This window comes from Epinephelus moara, chromosome 13 (assembly GCF_006386435.1).
Source record: "Epinephelus moara isolate mb chromosome 13, YSFRI_EMoa_1.0, whole genome shotgun sequence".
NCBI classification, from domain to species: domain Eukaryota; kingdom Metazoa; phylum Chordata; class Actinopteri; order Perciformes; family Serranidae; genus Epinephelus; species Epinephelus moara.
In genome coordinates, this window is record NC_065518.1 from 25683072 (window position 1) to 25703146 (window position 20075).

General features: G+C 42.5%; 2 protein-coding genes across 2 annotated transcripts; both read left to right on the forward strand.

Annotated features, from left to right (window-relative positions):
* The first annotated feature begins 3604 nt into the window (after positions 1–3604).
* rangap1b (Ran GTPase activating protein 1b) lies at positions 3605–10598 on the forward strand. Its single transcript, XM_050060490.1, has 16 exons — positions 3605–3689; positions 4070–4186; positions 4301–4428; positions 4570–4629; positions 4753–4932; positions 5087–5221; positions 5598–5756; positions 5854–5967; positions 6053–6152; positions 6379–6463; positions 6629–6797; positions 6966–7049; positions 7209–7311; positions 7438–7526; positions 8968–9089; positions 9274–10598. Exons 2-16 carry the CDS (start codon positions 4075–4077, stop codon positions 9350–9352), a joined length of 1719 nt encoding a protein of 572 aa, XP_049916447.1. The 5' UTR covers positions 3605–3689; positions 4070–4074; the 3' UTR covers positions 9353–10598.
* Positions 10599–10832: 234 nt separating this feature from the next.
* Positions 10833–20072, forward strand: chadlb (chondroadherin-like b). The gene is made up of 11 exons (XM_050060390.1): positions 10833–10928; positions 14272–14442; positions 14533–14727; positions 14885–15040; positions 15150–15295; positions 15745–16026; positions 16107–16323; positions 17664–17937; positions 18035–18447; positions 18619–18785; positions 19777–20072. The coding sequence occupies exons 2-11, from the start codon at positions 14272–14274 to the stop codon at positions 20069–20071; spliced, it is 2316 nt and encodes a 771-aa protein (XP_049916347.1). The 5' UTR covers positions 10833–10928; the 3' UTR covers position 20072.
* The last annotated feature ends 3 nt before the right edge of the window (positions 20073–20075 follow it).

Genomic DNA, 20075 nt, shown 5'->3' on the forward strand with positions numbered 1-20075 from the left:
AGGCCTTTAATTTTTCTCAGGCAAAACTTGTTGCTCAGCAAAGATCGGGAAATACAATCAATACAATACAATCAGCTCTACACCGTGACAGCAGCACCCACCTCTCCTGTGGGTGGGAAAGTCTCTCCACAATTCTCCCCTTCTGTGGACTCTGTCTGTGGGCTGACGTAAGCCTTACGGCCCTTCAGGCCCAGTTTAGTGGCCAGATCCTGAGCCAGTTCAGTCAACTGCCTGTCCTGGAAGATTAATCACAACAAGAAGTTCCACTTACCAACAATCAGTATTATTCACTTCCTGGTAAACTATAAAGAGGAACACAGTGTAGTTCCAAAGTTATCAAGTGAGACACATCCATGACTCAGTACTGACACTTAAATTCACTATTCTTTTCTAAACTTGCATTAATTAATGCACACACCATCTCCATTAACCAATTTTCAAAGAGATAATCTTTTCATTTTACACAGATCTTTAAAACATCGTAGAGGAAGAACTAATTTCTCTTAATATTTCCAGTGTTGACGACATACATGTGGTGCTGTGAGGAGACATTCATAGGCTTCTCTGAGTCGTCCCAACTCCCTCAGACAGATGCTCAACAACACTGTCTCTTTCCAGAACACAGAATGCTGCAAGTTTTGAGGAAGCATGCCATTGGTGTGCTGACTGCAGGAATGTCCACCAGAGCTGTTGCCTGTCAATTATCATTAGCTGTCTCCAATGTACGCCTGTCAGGGGGATGGACTATTGTGGAAAAACAGAAGTGCTCACTAACAGATCTTAACATAGTGTTGTGTTCATTTTTTTGTTTATTCCATCACTGGTATTTATCCCATTGAATTTTAAACATCCCCCACGCACACCTTGTTTTAAACTAATTGTAGAATAATACAACAGTGAACATTCATTATGTTTCATTATTTACATGGTAATATTATGTTATTACAATTTAAAGAACTTTGAACTGCTTTTGTATGAAAATGTGCCATACAAATAAAATTGAAATCAGTTGAATTAAATTGAAAATAAATACATTTTAAGCTATCAGCCTGCGGTGTCCCAAATTACATATGGTGTTTTGTAATTACCTAAAATGTCTCACATTTAAGCCCTCTAAAGTACCAAATATAGTGTAAAGTATTGGTAAGTACACCCATGGATTAAGGAATGGGCATGGTTCCAGGGGCCCAAAGTGTCAGGGGGTTCCCCTGGACCTCACCTGCAAAATATCACTCAAATTGCCACATGCTGAGAAGGAAAAAAGTCAAAAGGATCACAAAGAGCCACAAAAAGAGATACAAAGAAACTGTCAAGAGACACAAATGACTGCAGAGTGAAACAAAAGGACCTAAAAAGACACAACATTACCACATACATTACAAAAATGTGGTGGGCCTTTCACATATCCCTTCCCAGGGGCCCATTCTCTCATTATATGCCCATGAGTACCCCAGACTGTGCTGTCCCACCAAAGTATTATAAAAAATACTACATCTGGCACAAGGTGTACCCAGAAAACAAAATCCTGTTGGTGATCCAAACTTGCCTGTTTGTCAGGTGATTCCTCCAGCGGGCTGAGGCCATCTTCTCCGCCCACATTTAGGAGTGGCTCCTCGCTGTCTCCATCCTTACTGATGGAGGTCTGGTCTGTGAGTTCTGCCGTGAAGGATTCCGAAGCCTTGGCATCGGGGTCACCTTCACCAGAGTGGGGACCACATGGAGGAGCCTGTCCTGTGCTCTGTGTGAGGGCCTCTCCCTTTGAGTAGCTCTCTGACCTCATGAACCTCTGCCACATCTTTACAGCAAGGAAACCAACGAAGCTAATACATGCAGCTTTGAATAGCGGCCCAATCCAGGCGCAAACATTTGCTGGGGCTGATTGATTGATAGCCATGCTGAGTGAAAACAACCTGTACAAAAGACTCTCCTGGTGGTCTCTAAACTCTCTCCTTTTACAGTCTGTGCCCAAAGATCCCTCCGCGGTGCGCGTGCTCTGCTTTATAAACTGGCGCCGCGTTAAAGAACATCTGTGCAAGTTTGGGCAAAGCTCTCATGAAGTCAATTAATCAAAAATAGGCACTGAAATTAAAATAAGAAATGCTGTTTTAAGCATTAAAGTTCATTTTGACCTTAAGAGTAGAAAGCAGACCAGTGGCGGCAGACAGTTGGTAATAACTTTATTATATACACACACAAGGTAACATGAACATGAGCTGATAGTTAATTCTTCAGGCGCAGAGCCCCTACACAGTCTCTGGGTTCAGGGTCCAGGGAATGAGCCGACAGGTAGGTAAGAGAAGGACACACACACAAGGCAATGTGTGGTGCCTCACAGCAGGCGACTGACAGCAGGTAGGAACACTCACTTTGTAACGTTGTGGCAGGAAAACACCACACAGCCACAGGCAGACAGAAACCAGAGACGCTGAGGCCGAACTCCTGGTCAGGGACAGAAGGCTGGTGAGTTAACCGGGAAACAGATGACATAGGTCGGGAAAGAGCAGGGTCGGCACCGGGGAATCAAGCAAGAGTGAGTGCTGGAATGTCTTGCATGAGATTGAAGAACAATCTGGCAGTGTGGAAAAAGCAGAAGCTGCATATATGCAGGAAGTCCTGATGAGGAGCAGCTGTGTGCACAGGTGAGTGGAGTTGTGATGAGGGGGCGTGGCTGGCTAGCAGGTTGCAGGTGAGTGGAAATTTACCAGGGGCAGGTGAGGGAGAGAAGCAGACTGTGACAGGTTGTCCTTTTCCTAAAAAACACAAATATAGCCTACTGCTTTAATTTAAAGGGGTACATTGACTATAAGGAACAAAACATTTACTGAAAGCAAGCCTTCCCAAAGTTAGGTGAGACTCATGGGTACCATAGAACACATTTTCATTCAGATGTCTTAAGGTGAGCGTTCAAGGAACCGCTTTGAAAATGGCTATGGCAGTTGCTCCCTTGTCAAAATTATACGTTTGCAGCATTATTGGAATTATTATTATTAAAATTAATAAGATGGATTTTTTAAATTAAATTTCTTAAAAGTATTAAAATTAAAGGTATTAATTTGAAATGTGTTAATCTAATCAGATTTGCTATTTTTTCCTGAAGGAAGCACATTGCACATGATGTGTCCAAGGACTGCTGGAAATGTGAGAATTTCAACAGTGGTTTCTGTGTTTACAGTTTCTGGCCATGATAAATGGTGTAATTTAAAACATGCCTTCCAAACCTGGGGTCGGAGGGCACATTTTCTTTAAAAATTAGCAGCAAAATAAATACAAAATTCAGCTATTTACAGTCGTTTTCCCCTCCCATAGGACAAAATAAAGTCCCTCCCCATTGCTTAAAAAGTTATTTGACATGTCTCCCCCTTTTTGTTCCACCTTCTCCCTTCACATAAATAACGAACAGTCCCTTAATAGCATTAATAGTATTGTATCAGAACTGACTTGAAAGAAATAGCAATAATTATTGAAAATATTCATTGGTTTAGCACTGCAACAAAACCAAAGGGGGTTAACGGCGTTTGGGTGGCAACAGCAGATGGCGGTAAAGCCTTGTAGATCAATTTTAACTGAAGTTAGGAAAATCAACGAAGAAGAAACCGGGTCAGCATGACGTCACATGGTTTAGCAACCGGCGCGCTGCGCGGAAGAGCGGTGTGTGTTCTCTGTCGTTTCCTAGGAAATTACTCTTTGTGGTAAGTTTCAGTGCTTCAGTGAGAGCTGTATTGTTGTTTTAATGGCTGAGAGACGCGATAAAACACTTCATAAAGTCAGAACTCACATTAGTCACATTAGTTTAAATTAATAGTCAACGTTAGCTAGTGATTTAAACGTCTCTCGTGCTGCGTACTTCTACTAGCTAGCACCGGTGAGGCTAATTAACGTTAACGTTAGCTACCGTGGCTTTTGTTGACAATTCTTCTAAGAAAATGTTCTGTTTGTAATGTTACCACTGTCACTGAACTTTAGTTCTCGATTCCGGGCAAAACACTGTACTTTTGTTCATTTATATGTTGAGTAAAATACTAAAATGTGATTCCTCTCTCTAATGTCTGACTTCTGGATGTTTCTATAGTCAATATGGCCTCAGATGACATCTCTCAGTTGGCTGATGCTCTTGCCAAGACTCACGTCGGGGATGGAGAGCTGAGCTTTAAAGGCCTGGGACTGAAGCTGGACAACGCAGAATCAGGTCAGATAGGGTTTAGTTTTGTTTTCGTTTTCATTCACCACGGTGTTACTGTTGACACCAGAGCACAGGTGTCTGTTTTCTCCTCAGACCTGACTTCCTGTTCTCTGCTTTCAGTGGGGGAGCTGGTCCGTGAGATCGAGCAGTACCAGGGTCTGAGAGCTTTGCGCCTGGAGGGGAACACTGTGGGAGTGGATGCAGCCCGGGCCATTGCGAAGGCTCTGGAGCGTAAAGACCAGCTCCAGGTATCCAATGCATAGTTTGCATTCATTATAAACACACATGGGCCAGAAAACACTTATAATACTTTAAAATTTCCTTCTGTTCATTGTAGCAACAAAGAAGATGCTGCTTTCCTTCTGTCTAAAGCTCTTTGTGTCTTTCAGAGATGTTACTGGAGTGATATGTTCACGGGCAGGTTGCGCTCTGAGATCCCGACAGCCCTGGTGAGACTTTAAGACACTGTTAATGCTGTTTGATTTCCAGGATTTGTTTTGTGATAATGTGTTGTAATACACAGCCTTGAGAACATGCCTGATTCACACATTCTCTTTCTTTGAATGAATCAGAGGTGCCTGGGTAGTGCATTAATGCATGCAGGGGCCAGGCTGACGGAGCTGGACCTGAGCGATAATGCCTTTGGACCAGATGGTGTGAAGGGAATCGAGCAGCTGCTGAAGAGCCCTTCCTGCCACACCTTGAGGGTGCTGAGGCTCAACAATTGTGGCATGGGGATTGGAGGAGGAAAGGTGAGTTTGTTTGACCTAACCCTGTCAATCTCTCAAACACTTTCTAAATAGTAATTTTATCTCTGAAGCAACTATAAAAATTACCCACATGGGAGATTTTGATATGTTCTTGCATTATAGTTCAGGCTGTAACAGTGCTGTATGGTTTGTGTAGATCCTGGCTGAAGCTCTGATTCAGTGCCACAGACAGTCATCAGCGCTCGGAGCTCCATTCAAACTGAGAGTGTTCATTGCAGGAAGGAACCGCCTTGAAAACGAAGGAGCCAGCGCCCTGGCTAAGGCCTTCCAGGTAGAAAATAATCACCCCCAAATTTTTAATCATAATTAATTATAGTCAGGGCAACATTTCAAATAAAGCTGAAAAGATTATTTGATGATAGACAGAAAATAATAGAGAACTATTTGATAATAATATTAATATATATATTAATATATAATATTAATAGTCATTTATCAAGCGAAATTGCTAAACATGCCCCAGTTCCACCTTTTTAAATGTGAGGATTTGCAGCTTTTCTCTGTTTTGTATTTGTGTACATTTAAAATCTTTGTGATTTGGACTGTTGATTAGACAAAACAAGACATTTGAAGATGAATGATTCAAATGATTGGCATTAAATGACAGCCCCTTAAACTTCAAATTACTCTCTGTTTTTCCGTGTAAGCTGATCGGCAGCCTGGAAGAAGTTCACATGCCTCAGAATGGCATCAACTACGCAGGTGTGATGGCGTTGGCTTCAGCCATGCGACACAACCCAGAGCTCCGTGTCCTCAACTTCAACGACAACACCTTCACCAAGAGGGGAACGCTGGCCATGGCACAGGTGAGGCCTGTTCACACATTCCCTTAAAGTACATTAGATATTTAGCCTGTGTGTTTGAACTGTTTTTGTTCACGGTTTACCCCTGTCGGCCACACAGGCTTTGAGGCACCTGAGGAACGTGCAGATGATCAACTTTGGAGACTGTCTGGTACGCTCAGAAGGAGCCATCGCCCTCGCTGCTGTCCTCAGGGAGGGACTGCCAGTCCTCAAGGTCAGCTCACTATCAGAGTTCAGCCTTTTCTGTCTGTCTTGTCAACAGGCTGCTTACAGTGCTCTGCTATGTTCCTTCTCTCCAGGAGCTCAATCTGTCATTTGGCGAGATCACAGAGGCAGCAGCTTTCGTGGTGGCTCAGGCTGTCATGGACAAACCTTATATGGAGAAAGTGGATCTGAACGGTACGAACACTGACCGTGAAACTGGTCTTACTATCCCTGTAGGGGTAGCAGTTATCAGGAGGATTCCATGGCTGTGAAAATACTGGAAAATATATGGAATCAGTGTCTAGTGAATTGTTGAATATGATGAAAATGTGAAGTTTCAATTAAAGTACTTTTTGTGACCTGAACATAGACAAGAAAATGGTGACACAACAGGTGAAAGTCTTGTATGTGACTCTAACAGGTAACTGTCTGGGAGAGGAGGGCTGTGAGGCTTTGAGGGAAACTATGGAAAACATGGACAAAGGAGACATGCTGGGATCACTCAGGTAATACACACGTGTGTTTGTGTGACACTAAGTGATGCAGTGAATCTTTTCTGAAGCTGCTGTCCAGTATCAATACCAAAAAACTCAAGTTATCTCTCATCAGCTTGTTAATTTAACAATAAGTAAGTTTAAAGGGAAAAAAATGTCTTCTTAACTTCACTGTAGTGATGATGAGGGAGAGCCTGATGACGAGGATGAAGAAGGTGATGACGACCACGAAAATGATGATGATGCTAGTGATGACTGTGGTGAAGACGTTGAGGAGGACGGTGAAATCGTAAAGGAAAATGGAATAACAAGAAAAGATGACAGTCCTGAAAAACTTCAGAGCCCAGTAAGATGTTAGACGTAATATACATTTTTATATTTATGCACTTACAACAGGCAAGCTTGAAGGTATTCTTCTTCAACTGTTATATTAAGTGTTGTGTCTATTGTGCTAATTTCTAGGCTAGTTACTTTGTGCTTATGTTTCTCATTGTGACTCTGTGTCCACCCTCAGCCAGAGATCATGTCTTTCCTCAGCTGCCCCTCTGCAGACAGGCTTCTTCAGCTGGGAGACATGAGGACAAACCTGCAGCAACAGGTAGGAATCTACAATTCGTGAATGTGAAGTGTCCAGGCTGGTTGTTTGCTGCCATCACCATCTGCTTTAACTGTCCTTATTTGTGTTTATTCTGCTGGATTAGGTGTACAAACAGACTGGATATATCCTGTCAATAAAACTCTTCTCTTACCTCAACAGGTAGATGCATCTGATCCACACAAGGCTGCTGATGTCCTTCTGAAAATCGCTTCTTTGTATAGTGAAGAACCAGAGACCAAGACTGCTGTCCTTGAAACAACTGGTGAATAAAATGCTACTGTCATGTGGATCTCCACTTGTGGTTCAGATACTGTTGTTGATAGAACTCACCCTTTATAAACAGCCCCTGCTGTCTCGTTTAAATGACCTGCATCACTGTGTCCCACAGACGTTTTGTTGAAGAAGCTTCTGTCTGCCTCAGCCTTCCAGTCATACTGTTTCCTCTCCACACTGCTGGTCATGATGGGACTCCTCAAGGTACTGTACCCCAAACCCTGTGTCTCCAAAACATCACTGAACTTATGGGCGCTAGTTTAATCTAATATTTAACGTTAAATTTAGTCAAATCATATACAAATTCTGCACGCATTCCACACATCTACATTGGAATCATTGAGTCCATCCTCACCTGCTCCATCACCATCTGGTACGTTGATGCCACAGCTAAGGACAAGGGTATACTGCAGTGCATCATTTGCTTTGCATAGAAGTTGATTGGGTGTAGTCTGCCATCCCTCCAGGACCCTGAGACGGACAGGAAAGATTGCATCTGACCCCTCAAACCCTGGACACAAACTCTTTGAGGGACTTCGATAGGGCTACGATGAAGACCCCTAATTACACTGGCTTTGCTTTTTTACACAGAGCCAAACAACAGCAGCATAATGCACTCCAGTGTGTGGTTTTTAGATAGCGTGCTAGTGTTGTGAAAGCAAAAGAGGTGTGACGAGCATGACACGTCAGCTTCTAGTGTAACATATAATGTAAGCATCGGCAGCACTTTCTAAACATTAACAATGACGTAAGCATGGCAATAACAATCATTTACCATCCCAGTTACTCCATCTCTGGAGTTCCCATCCTCTGCTCAGATGGTAAGAAGCTCCCTAACCTCATTGTTTCCCCAATTTGGGAACATTTTTGGCTGCTCCTCTGCTTGTTTGAGTTAGCTGCTAACTGCTATCAGCTGCTTTTTAAATCTCCCAGCGGTGGGTTGCCCAAATAAAATGTCATCAAGACGTCATGCCTATCCCTTCTTTCTGGATGTCCTTTTCACACAGATGTCAGTTCTGTACTTTTACTACCTGCACCACCAGATTTAGCCTACTTTATATACCCATTAGTTACGGAAAAAGGTACATCGGTTTCAAACATTGTAAACGCCCCTCCCCTGGTACTTCCACGTGTCCTTTATAATAGTGTAGATACCGCCAACAGATGGCACTAGAGGGCAGAGTCAAAAGTTTCACAAAACAACAAACAAGGTGATGGTGGAGGATGTTGTATTATTGTACCTTTTTAAACAGAGGAAGCATTGTAGACAGTGGTGGTCTGTGTGGCCATATACAATTACAGCCCTAATTGTGGACGGAGAACTCTTTCACTATATTACCGATTCATTCTATTTCACCATAATTTCAATTTCTTCGTTGTCTCCTATGGTAGTATCTCACTTGAACTACACTACACTGCCTCCACAATCTCCAGTGGTATTTCAGTGTTCCGTCCGTATATTTTTTATCTTTGTATCAAAACACCAAATCAAATTCTTTATATGTGAAAAACCAACTTAGCAATAAACCAGATTCTGATTCTGGTGTTAACTTTTATAATCTTTGGACCATAACACAGTTGAAGTGGTTGGTTATTGGTTACATTTTAATTTATTTAGGTTTCTGCTTCTCTGTTCTTGTTTCAGGGAGAGGTGAAGATGAAAAAGGTGTCACTGGTGCCAGGTCAGCTGTTGTGTTTGGAGCACGCTGTCCAGCAGGAGTACTTCCCCAAGCACCACGCCTCACTGCTTCACACCTTCGTGTCCAAGTAGGATCATTTATCTACACAAGTTTCGTCTTACATTAAGCTGTCAGTCAGTGTGAAACCTGTGAATAAAACAGTTTAGAGCAGTTTGTAACCAATTGGAAAAAAAAGTCTCAGTAGTTCCTGCAGTGTCATGCTGCCTTTTGAAGTCTTACACCGCGTATGTTTTGTCTTTGTGAATGTGCAGGAACAGTGACGCTCTGGAGTCCTGCAGCAGTGCCAGCAAGAGACTGAGTTCCACTCTGGAGAAGAAGTGCCACGACTAACACTGATCCCACCTACCAACCACTGCCAGTACCAACACTGGGACACACACTGTACTGACTGTATCGTCTTCACCAACAAAACAAACAGGGAAGCTTTACACTTGAACAAAGGACGACCACTTAATGTATCTCCATTCTCCATTTGTATATTTTATGAAGGCAAAAACTGTCCAGAATGTCTTAGTTTTTATTTTTCTACGTATGCTTGTGACTTATATTTTTATAGAAAATCTAGAAATGCACATCAGGTATGGGCTAATGTATAAAAAAATGGAACTGATTGTAACTTGGAGTGGAGCTAACATTAGAAAATGTCAATGTGGCACCTTTTGCAACATATTACTTTGCATTTAGATATAAATAGTTTGAGAATTCACTGTTAAACAAGAACAAAAGAATGCATCTACTTCAGACAGGGTCCATACACAGCTACAGGAATAGGTTAACAGATTTAGGTTGTTTCCAGGTCCTCAAAAATTTGGAAGTTGTGTTGTAATTTTTTGCAAAGAATGGCAGATACTCACACACAGCTACAGACTTGCTGTATTTGTAGACCTGTATCTCACATACTTTGATATTTGCTGCTTTGCTGAGACAGAAATGGAGAGGCCAAGACAATTCAGAGGAATCGTATTTAACAAAAAAAAAAAATGCAATCTATAAAACAAAATGAATTAGTCAAAAATAAAAAGCTGGAATTATGGTTCCGTTTTCCTGACAGGATGCGTTGCATGCTGTCGGAGTTTTAGAACAGTCTGTCCAATCACAATCATCACACCGCTGTTCATCAGGTCCAGTCAAATCGGGCTGCTGCTGTGTGCATCAGACTGTGAGCAGGAATGGGGCTGCATACAGGAGCCCATGAGCCTGAATACACAGCGTGTGTGTGCGCGCATCGCCGTGCACCGAGCCCAGTCATAACACAGCAGAGCTCAGGGGACCACAATCACTTTCACCTGATGTGTCTTTTTTCCATCCATAATCAGTCTTAATATAAAAATGTGCTCTTATAGGACTTTGTGTTGCACAACTTGGGTTGCTGTGTGTTACCTCATATAGCTGTATATGTGTTGGTGATGTGAGGGAGCCTTTAAGGGAAATGGAGTGAGAATGGATTACACTTTAATGGCATTTAGACATTACACCATATGGACTGCATTTATATTGTCGGGAGAATTTTTGTTTACCTGATATGTTGATATGTACTGAAAGCCTCTCAGAAATATAACTAATCTAACAAGCCTGACTCTTCGTCTGTGTATTTATGATTGTAAGTGTCTGTGTGTTGCTGTTTTAGAAGCAAAATAACAACAAGAAAGCTGAGATTATTGTTCCAACCTCAGTGGAGATTGAGCCATTCCTTTACCAGGCTGGAGCAATGTGCAGACTCCAGAGGTGGGACGTGGAGGTGTGTGTTTGTGTCGGAGGCGGGGAGTGTGAGTGAATGAAGGGATAAACGGAGTTTGTTTTGGATGGGGGACAGCCGGGGGAAGAGCAGCAAGAGGGGGCAGAGACCGTGAGAGAGTCTACAGCCAGTAACCGACCCACAGCTGGACAGAAGCAAGACGAAAGCACGGTGAGTCTGTGCGTAAAATGGTCTCCTGTACTTACTGTTAATAGTCACATTTGTGCATTTTAAACACGTACATTTATTCGAGTGATTGCCTTGGTGAAATTTGAACACAGAAAAATCAAAATGAAAGTTTAATACTGAAATTGCATAATCATTTAGTCATGTGGAGACGCTGTGTTTTATTTTGCGCATTTTAGCGTTCGAATAAAGAAAACACTTTGAGATGTTGTCACGCTGAAGACTTCACAATGTCTTTGTTGTCATAAAGTGCGCGAATTAAACAAATACAATGCTGGTATTTTTCCAGAAAAGATGATCTCGCAGGGTTTTGCCATTTCCAAAACTTAATTACACCAACATCCCCGTTTACGCACAAAACAACATTAACATATGTTGAAATAAGACACAATATTTAAAGGTCATTTCTGTTAAAAGCATTCAGAGCCGATTGAGAGTAGCTACTTCTCTCACCATCCCTGGCCAAGGGACACACTTTTTTTCAAGGGGAGACGCGTTTTGGCACAACACCGGCACGCAGAGACACTGTGCGTCTTTGTGCGCGGCCGGCGCGGTGGCTCCTCTGCGGTGAGGACTGTTGATCCCCAGGGGGACGCGGACAAACAGTCCGGCAGGAGAAAATTCCTCCGTCTCTAGTTTCGTGGCCCCTCTCTGCTCAGGGGGTCTTATGAACAAAACGTGGTAGCTATGCTGTCGAAATATTATACAGCCTGACGTACAGTCAGCATGATTTCCATGCAACCCTTACTTCATATACAGTAAATTAAATTTAATATTATTTTCAGTGTTCTGATTAATACAGTCCTGCTCTCAGGTTCTTCTCTGTCAGGATTTTGTGCAGCAGTTTGGGCAGAAAGGTTTAAGCATGGCACCATTTCGCCGCGCCAACAGTTTGAGACTCCACATTTCAGAGTGTGGAGCTGTGAAGCTTTTCATGTCCATTCCTGCGGATCAAGACTGTTGATCCGACATGGGAATGTGGTTTTAAGGCATTCCAGTGAAGACTGGGCCAGCCCAATCTGAGCAGAATAACACTAATCCCCAAAAGTACAGAATGATGGAGAGATTGTTCGTTAAACTGAGCTTTAGTAGGGAAATATAAAACAATGTGACACACACACCCTTCTCTGATTGAGTTAGAATTGAGTTTCTCAGGTTGTGGTTAATATATCCTGCAGGTGCCCCTAATTGTATCTGAGCTTGGCATCCTCTTTACATACAGCGCATTTAAGATTCTACTAAAGTTAAAGCATAGAAATATTAGCAGCTAAAATGACTGAATGAAGTAACAAAAGTAACACTACTCATTCTGCAGAAAATTATCCCTCTGTAATTACTATACGGGACCTTATCAAACAGTTAATACTGTTGTATTAATGTGTAAGAAGCACTTCACTTAAGTTCTTCTACTTTAGACTCAGTTACTGTTGCTAGTTTTGTTCAGACAGTCCCAACCTGATGGTCAGGCCCCTTCAAAGCATCACAAAATAAATCTGAGGGGTTGTGAGATTATGCATCACAGGAGTTCCATAAAAAATAGTGAATCTGTTATAGAACAAAAAAAAAGAAAAAAAGAAAAAAGAAGGAAATATCAAGATAAATAAATAGAGCATAAATAAGTAAATTAAAAAAATATAGAAATATGAAGCGATAATAAAATAATAAAAATGTGGGATTATTAAGACAAATAGAATAATAATAATAATAATAATAATAATAAGCATTTTCATATATTTTCACATTTGTTAATTCAGTTTTTATATATTTCTATATTTATAAAATATTAATTCATTTGCATATAAAGTGTGCAAATTTTTCTGTGTATATTTATAAATGTATTTGTTCATTTTTTATATAATATAGTTTATTTGTTTAAATCCTGTTATTTTTCCTTATTCTTTTTACTATTGTTTTTGCTATTTGGTCCAGGCTTTACACAGTTAATTATATGACCATTTGGAATTTATTTTTATTTAACCTTCATTAATCAAAAAAAAAAAAAACTCTTGAGATTAAAAATCTCCTTTTCAAGGGTGTCCTGGCCAAGACAGGCAGCAACATAAAGTTAATGGGACATTTAGAATGTAAATGTGTCTCTGACAGAGCAACTTATTGATATCTGACCCCAACTAGACATTGCCTGTTCGAATGTTCACAAACCAACAAGGCTGGAAACCACTACTTTAATCTTAATAACTATGCATTGTATTTAATAAGCTTATCATAATTTTTATGTAAAATATTAATCTGAAAAGTATCTATAACCATCAAATGAATGCAGTGAAGTACAAAGCACAAAATATTCCCTCTACATATAATGGAGTAGAAGTATAAAGTAGCATAAACTGGGAACACTCAACTGGCAAGTACCTCAAAATGGTACTTAAGTACTTGAGCAAATATACTTACCTTACTTTCCACTTGACTTACAGCAAAGCAGTGCCTCTGAGGCAGAAAAGTCTGGGGTCCTGACACATGTGTTCCACCTGCATTTGCATTAAACTCATCAAAATAACTATAACTACATAAAATGAATAGGTTTGATTCCTCTGTAGACACTGCCATAACAAAGTAAGTTTTATGAGTGAGCCGATGAATGACTGAATGAATGACTGGTTAAGTGGTGGATCTAAAAATGTACCTCACACCTAAAAAATACCAAAACAGTTGCTAGTTGCTAGTGGCTTGTCCCTAATGAAACAAAACAACTTGTACATTTACTGTGTCACTGGCTGAGAGGAGGTTTAGTAAAACGATTACAGGAATATTTCACATACAAAATGACAATTTGTATATCAATTACTCACCCTGTGTTATGCCAAATTTGCGAAGAAAACCTTGTTTTTCTTGCATGCCTCCACATGGAACGAAGAATCCAAAAACTGGGAAAACTTTTGGTGAATTAGAGTCATAGGAGACCTTGTTAACAACAGTAAAAGTATATCAAAACATCTGTTTACAAACTCTCACACAACTTATGCAGTATAATCCAAGTGGTATTTATCCAGTCTTATTCTCAGTACTTCCCAAACACATACATTTTTGGTAAAATAATACTATTTAAAACACATACCACTTTCACATAATATCATTTTGCTGCAGTTAAACACAGACCATGATGACACCTTCAATTCATCAAAAAAATTTCTCAGTTTTTGGATTCTTCATTCATTGTGGAAGCATGCGAGAAACATGATGTTTTCTTTATGAGTTCAATGTAACACTGTAATTGATATACAAATGGTTATTCTGTGGATTAAGTAGTTCCTTAAACTATGAATTCCTACTACATACAATCGTGTGACTGAGGTATTATTTTCCCTCTCAGATGTACTCCCAGCTCTGTCCCGACACCCTCTGGGTGCTGCTGCTCAGCCTCCTCTGCATTCCTGCAGCACACACAGCAAAATGTCCAAAGGAGTGCATCTGTGACCAGATCCAGCTCACTGTGACCTGCGTCAACAAGAACCTGACCCAAGTTCCTCCAACTGTTGACGAGGTCCTAAATTCACACACACATACACATATTTCTGTAGTATGTTTAGTTCCCATCTTCTTCCATCTGATAACTGAATCCCTTTCTTTACAGATCACAGTGAAATTAGATCTTCGAGGCAACGACATCCAGGAACTGCCTTCCGGGGCTTTCAAACACACACCCTACCTGACTCACCTGTCGCTGCAGCGCTGTAACATCCGCAGGGTGAAGGAGGGGGCTTTCCGCAGCCTTGGTCGCCTGGTCTTCCTCAACCTGGCCAACAACAACATCGACATCCTCTACCAGGTCATCACACACACACTGCAGATCCAGTTCTCACAACCATCACTTATCCCATCATCACTTTGACTGAGTTTTTAATGAGACACTAACATCTCCCACCCCCATACACATTTTCAGTGCAACAGGATAAAATTTTTGTCTTCGGTTTTTATTTGTCCAGGAGTCATTTGACGGCCTGTCCTCGCTGAAGCAGCTCATGATTGACCGTAATCGCGTGGAAGAGATCCAGCCTGGAGCTTTCTCTCAGCTCGGCTTCCTCAACCTGCTCTCCCTTACACACAACCAGCTGGTCTACATCCCCAACATGGCCTTCCAGGTAGCAAAATACCTCAAAATGGCAAACTGAAAAGGTGGTTTAAACAAAATGCAGGAATGTCTCCTGTTGTTGGAACATCAACTAAAAAGCCAAACTCTTCTTGCTCCAGGGCTTGCAAAACATCAAATGGCTCCGTCTTAGTCACAACTCTCTAAACTACCTGGACACTGAGGCCTTCGCTGGGCTGTTTACGCTCACCCGTCTCAGTCTGGATCACAATGAGCTGCAGTTCTTCCCCACTGAGACCATGACCAGGTAGGCAGCTTGGCATATCTGTGATCTGCTGATCTGCCATAGAGCTACACAGAAAGATCAGGGGATCACAAAAAGATAGAAGAATTATTCCTGAGGGAGACACGGATATCTGTTCCAAAGTTCAGTCAAAGCCACAAACCTGAACCTCATGGTGGCACTAGAGAATTATTACCAAAGTCAGTGGGATTCATGCTCTAGGAACAGGAATGTATGTAACAAATTTCATGGCAGTCCATTCAATAGTTGTTGAGATATTTCAGACCAGACCCAAGCGGTGACTCAAATGGCCATCTCTAGAGCTGTGCTGCTGGCAAGAGACAACAGCAAAAATCACAGTCACCTGGTGTCTTGAAGGGAAAATAGTTCTGACTGCTCTAATAGAGTAATATTTGAATACTAGGCCTGAAATTACAATCCAATTTTCCCCACTTCTCCCGCTCTGCATCCAGACTGCCAGAGGTGACCCGTCTGGATCTGAGCTACAACCCAATGACTTACCTTGGAGAGGATGCAGTGTCCATGGCCAAACTGACCCACCTCTTCCTGGACCACATGTCCCTGCAGGACATGGCAAACACAGCTGTATCAAAATCCCCCAACCTCGTCCACCTGGACATCAGCTACAACCAGCTGCGTGTCATCCAGCCCTTCTCTGAAGGTTCACCCAAGCTGGCACGCCTCAACCTGGCTGGGAACCCCATCTACTGCAACTGCTACCTGCGTCCACTCAGGTACAGCACACCTTTGTGGATGCTGAAGCGATAGCTGACTTCTAGACCACAGAGCTTTAATTCCCTTTACCTTGCTACAGGGAGTGGTCGATTCGGAACAAGGTGAAGCTGATGGGGACATGTGGAGGACCGGCCCATCTGTCAGGAGAGAACCTGGAGGCTGTTCACCCTCCTGAGTTGCGCTGTCAGAGCCAGGAGGCCATGCTGAAGGCAGAATTTGAGGAGGCAACCCGGATCACACCACCCACACCAGAGCCAGAGAACAAGGTCAAGTGTCCTGCTAACTGTGTCTGCGAGGTGAGTGGGCTGTATGAAGTTTTGAGATTTACCTTTGTAGTGTACGATCTAGGGCTGGGTATGGTTTGAAAAATTACGATACCAGTAAAAATACCAGTTCTCTTACAGTGATAAAGATACCAGTAGAGTGCTTCATTCCATACCCACAATGTGAATGGAGTGGCATGTGTAGTTTCTAGCTATACTATTGAATGTTGTAGTTGCATCTCAGTGTGGTGAACTTCCAAATCAATAAACCATGCTCAAATTCACCACAAGGTGAGGCTGGCAATAGATGGTGGGAGTCAACCTGTACACACACACAAAGACAGGGCTAACTGTTAGAGACACACAGCTAAGGTTATTTAATGGTTATTAACAAGCTTAGCAACAGAGTCGAGCCATTTTGGTGTCTGTGTTAGTTTGTTGAGAAAGTTGAACAGCTCGGTCTTGGGAGCCTAGCCACTGCTGCTGTGTTAGCTCTGGCTAATGTAGGAAGACGTTGAACTGACTGTTCCCCGGTAGGAGCGTGGCTCCGGAGACAGCAGCAACAGAAATTTTGCTGATCCAGCAGGGAGGCGGGACAGTCCAGGATCAGACCCCCAGTGCAAAAAGGTTCAAATGCTGGTGTCATTTCACTGGAGAAGTTCTGGTACTGGGTTACATCGGTCAATGCCCTAAAGGTATTCATTACCAATACCTAGCCATAGTACGGACACATTTCTTGCCTACTTGTACTTCTGAAAGCTGATTTCAAGTTTCCCAAAGTGACTTTGACCAGTTTCTCAAAAAATGACTTGTAGCTGCATATCATGCTTACTCTTGACCTTCAAACTGACACAAGAAACATGACATCAAAGGAATATTGAGACATTTTGGGAGGTAGGCTTTTGTGCATGTTTCATATCTGTATGCTAAATATACAGCCAGAGTCAGCAGGGAATTTGCTTAGCTTACCATAAAGACTGGAGGCAGGAAGAAACTTTGCCAAAAGTCTCAGACCAGCTCATATTATATCAAACTCTTGACATCGGCAACCAATCAAACTGATAAATGACAACATTCTGAGGTGCTGGATGGATACTCGATTTTGATAGAGTCACCATGCTTACAGTCATGCTAAGCTGAGCTAATTGCCTGCTGACTGTAGCAACATATGTAGCCAACAGACATTAGAATTATGTTGATTTTTCCCATCTACCTTTAAGCATATCCCTTAAAATGTTGAGTTATGCCTTAAATCTTCTTTTTTTTAAACCACTGTAGCTGATGGAAATACCTTTACATAATGTCAAAGAGAGTGTAAATTATTATGATTTGTCCATTCTGTCCATACATTTCCAATACCTCCCTGTCTTCAGGCTGAGACACACCACTCCTCGTGTGAGAACCGCGGTCACACCAAAATTCCTCGGGGTTTCGCTCCCAACACGCGTCTCCTCGACCTGCGTGGCAACAACTTCCACTACATCCCTAGCAACAGCTTCCCCGGTGTTGCCCAGGTCGTGTCCCTACATCTGCAGCGCTGCAAGATCGTGGAGGTTGAGGGTGGGGCTTTCAGTGGAATGAAGGGAGTGATTTACCTGTACCTGTCGGAGAATGACCTCACTTCCCTCAGCCCTGACGCCTTTAAAGGTCTTTGAAATGCTAAATTAGAAGAAAAGGCCTTTGCAGCATTATTCTGACTTGTGTCTTAGTACTTAAATTTAATTTCTATAATCTAAATTGGCAGGCCTCCCTCAGCTGACCTACCTCCACCTGGAGAAGAATCGCTTCACTGGTTTTCCCAAAGGAGCCTTCAAACTGGTGCCCAGCCTTCTGGCACTGCACTTGGAGAACAACTCCATCTCCAAGCTGGAGCCAGACATCTTGACCGGAGCTGAGGGCCTCAGAGCCCTCTACCTCACTGGAAACGCCATCGATCATGTGTCATCCAGGGCTCTGGACCAGGCCAGTGACCTTGATACACTCCATCTGGGAGGGAACAAGCTGACGGAGGTGCCCACTGAAGCGCTGAGCAAGGCGGGAAACCTCAGAGACCTGAGGCTGTCAGGGAATTCAGTTCGCTGGGTGGGGCCGAATGCTTTTCGACCATTGGAGAGCTCACTGAAGGAGTTGTATCTGGATAACATGGGACTGGAGAAGGTGAGTGGGCTACTAGTCACCCTCATACAGCAGCTTAGACGTTTCTATTCATACCTTCTTTTTTTCTCTAACCAGCCCACATACTCCATAACTGTGTGTGGCTTTAGGATCAGAGACAGATCCTTTCAGAGAGGTTATTTAGCAATATTCTGATGTGACCTCTCACTCCAGATGTCACAGAACTCCCTGGCAGGTCTGGGTCCAGGGTTGAGGAGTCTTTTTTTAGAGGGCAACCAGCTGGAAGAGGTGCCTAACCTCCACCCTTTCACTTCACTGGAGGTCATCAACCTGGCCAACAACCCTCTGATGTGTGACTGCCCTCTGCTGCCGCTACGCATGTAAGACAACTACAGCACAATGAATGTAGTCAGAAATGGCTTGGGTTTGACCAACAGGAGTTACAGCTCCTTAAAGGGGCAGCTCATTCCATAATATGAAACACAAATATTTCCTCTTACCTGTAGTGCTATTTATCAATCTAGTTTGTTTTGGTGTGAGTTGTGTTGAAGATACTGGCCATAGAGATGTCTGCCTTCTTCCTACACTCAGCTTGTGATGCTCAAAGCGCTATAATACATTTTAAAAACTCAACAGCAATCTGTCTTTCCAGAAATCATGACCCACTTACTCAAGACAATCCACAGGCCTTGTTGTGAGCAGTTTCGTGTAGGAATTATTTTCTTTCTACTAAACGACACATGCCAACTGAATCAAGGTGCAGAAGGAAGCGTGCATCTACTCATGGAAGAGAGGCACTGTGCTCATAACAGCACTAGATGTAAACATGAATGGCGTCCTCCTTAGCTGACCTGTAACATTAGCTAAGTCAGTAGTGGTAGGTGAGCTAGCGGAAGATGCAACCTTTCTTCTTCATGGTGATGCTGTTGGCAGATGTAGTTTTAGAAAAAGAAAATAGTTTGTAAATGAAACTGCTCACAACAAGCATCACAAGCCCAGTGCCATCTAGTTCTGGAGTTCATCTCCATTATATTGGAGAGAAGGCAGACATCTCTATGGCCAATACCTCAAACACTTTGTAACTCACACCAAACAATCGATTTGATATTGACTTGATAAATAGCAGTACAGGTAAAATGAAAAATATGTGTTTCTGAGTTAAACTGTACCTTCTAAGCAGCACAATGCACATTTTATGCCTGTAAGTGTTTTTATCTGGGATGATTCTTCACCAATATATATGATTAGGTTACTCCCAATACCCCAATAACACATGATTACACTTCACTCTGAGTTGCTGTAGCTACCCCTTGTTGAGATGGTTTTCTCTGAATTTTTGATAAAATAATACCCTCTTTCCTCATTTTCTAGGTGGATTGAGAAAGTTAACCTGAAGGTACGAGCCACCTGTGCCAATCCCCCTGAGCTGAGGGGTCGCAGGGTCAAGGACGTCCATGTTTTCAAAGCCTGTCCTGGGGGTGAGAGCCTCCCTGCTGCCCCAACCCCAAAGCCTGCCAAGGCACCCAAGGCAACCAAACCCAAACCAATGCACCTCAACGGCCTTCGGCAGGTCAAAATGCTCAAGGCCAAATCCAAACTTCGCAAAAGTCCAAACCCAAAACCAGCAGCAGCCAGGAAAACCACCAAGAGACGCAGCATGGCCTGAAGCT

Bases quoted from the DNA above. Each gene is read 5' to 3' on its own strand.
- chadlb (XM_050060390.1), top strand. From the start codon at position 14,272: ATGTACTCCCAGCTCTGTCCCGACACCCTCTGGGTGCTGCTGCTCAGC. The intron at 15,041-15,149 runs GTAGCAAAATAC...TTCTTGCTCCAG, and splicing joins TCCCCAACATGGCCTTCCAG to GGCTTGCAAAACATCAAATG. The intron at 18,448-18,618 runs GTGAGTGGGCTA...CTCTCACTCCAG, and splicing joins ATAACATGGGACTGGAGAAG to ATGTCACAGAACTCCCTGGC.
- rangap1b (XM_050060490.1), top strand. From the start codon at position 4,075: ATGGCCTCAGATGACATCTCTCAGTTGGCTGATGCTCTTGCCAAGACT. The intron at 4,187-4,300 runs GTCAGATAGGGT...CTCTGCTTTCAG, and splicing joins GCTGGACAACGCAGAATCAG to TGGGGGAGCTGGTCCGTGAG. The intron at 5,757-5,853 runs GTGAGGCCTGTT...TCGGCCACACAG, and splicing joins GAACGCTGGCCATGGCACAG to GCTTTGAGGCACCTGAGGAA.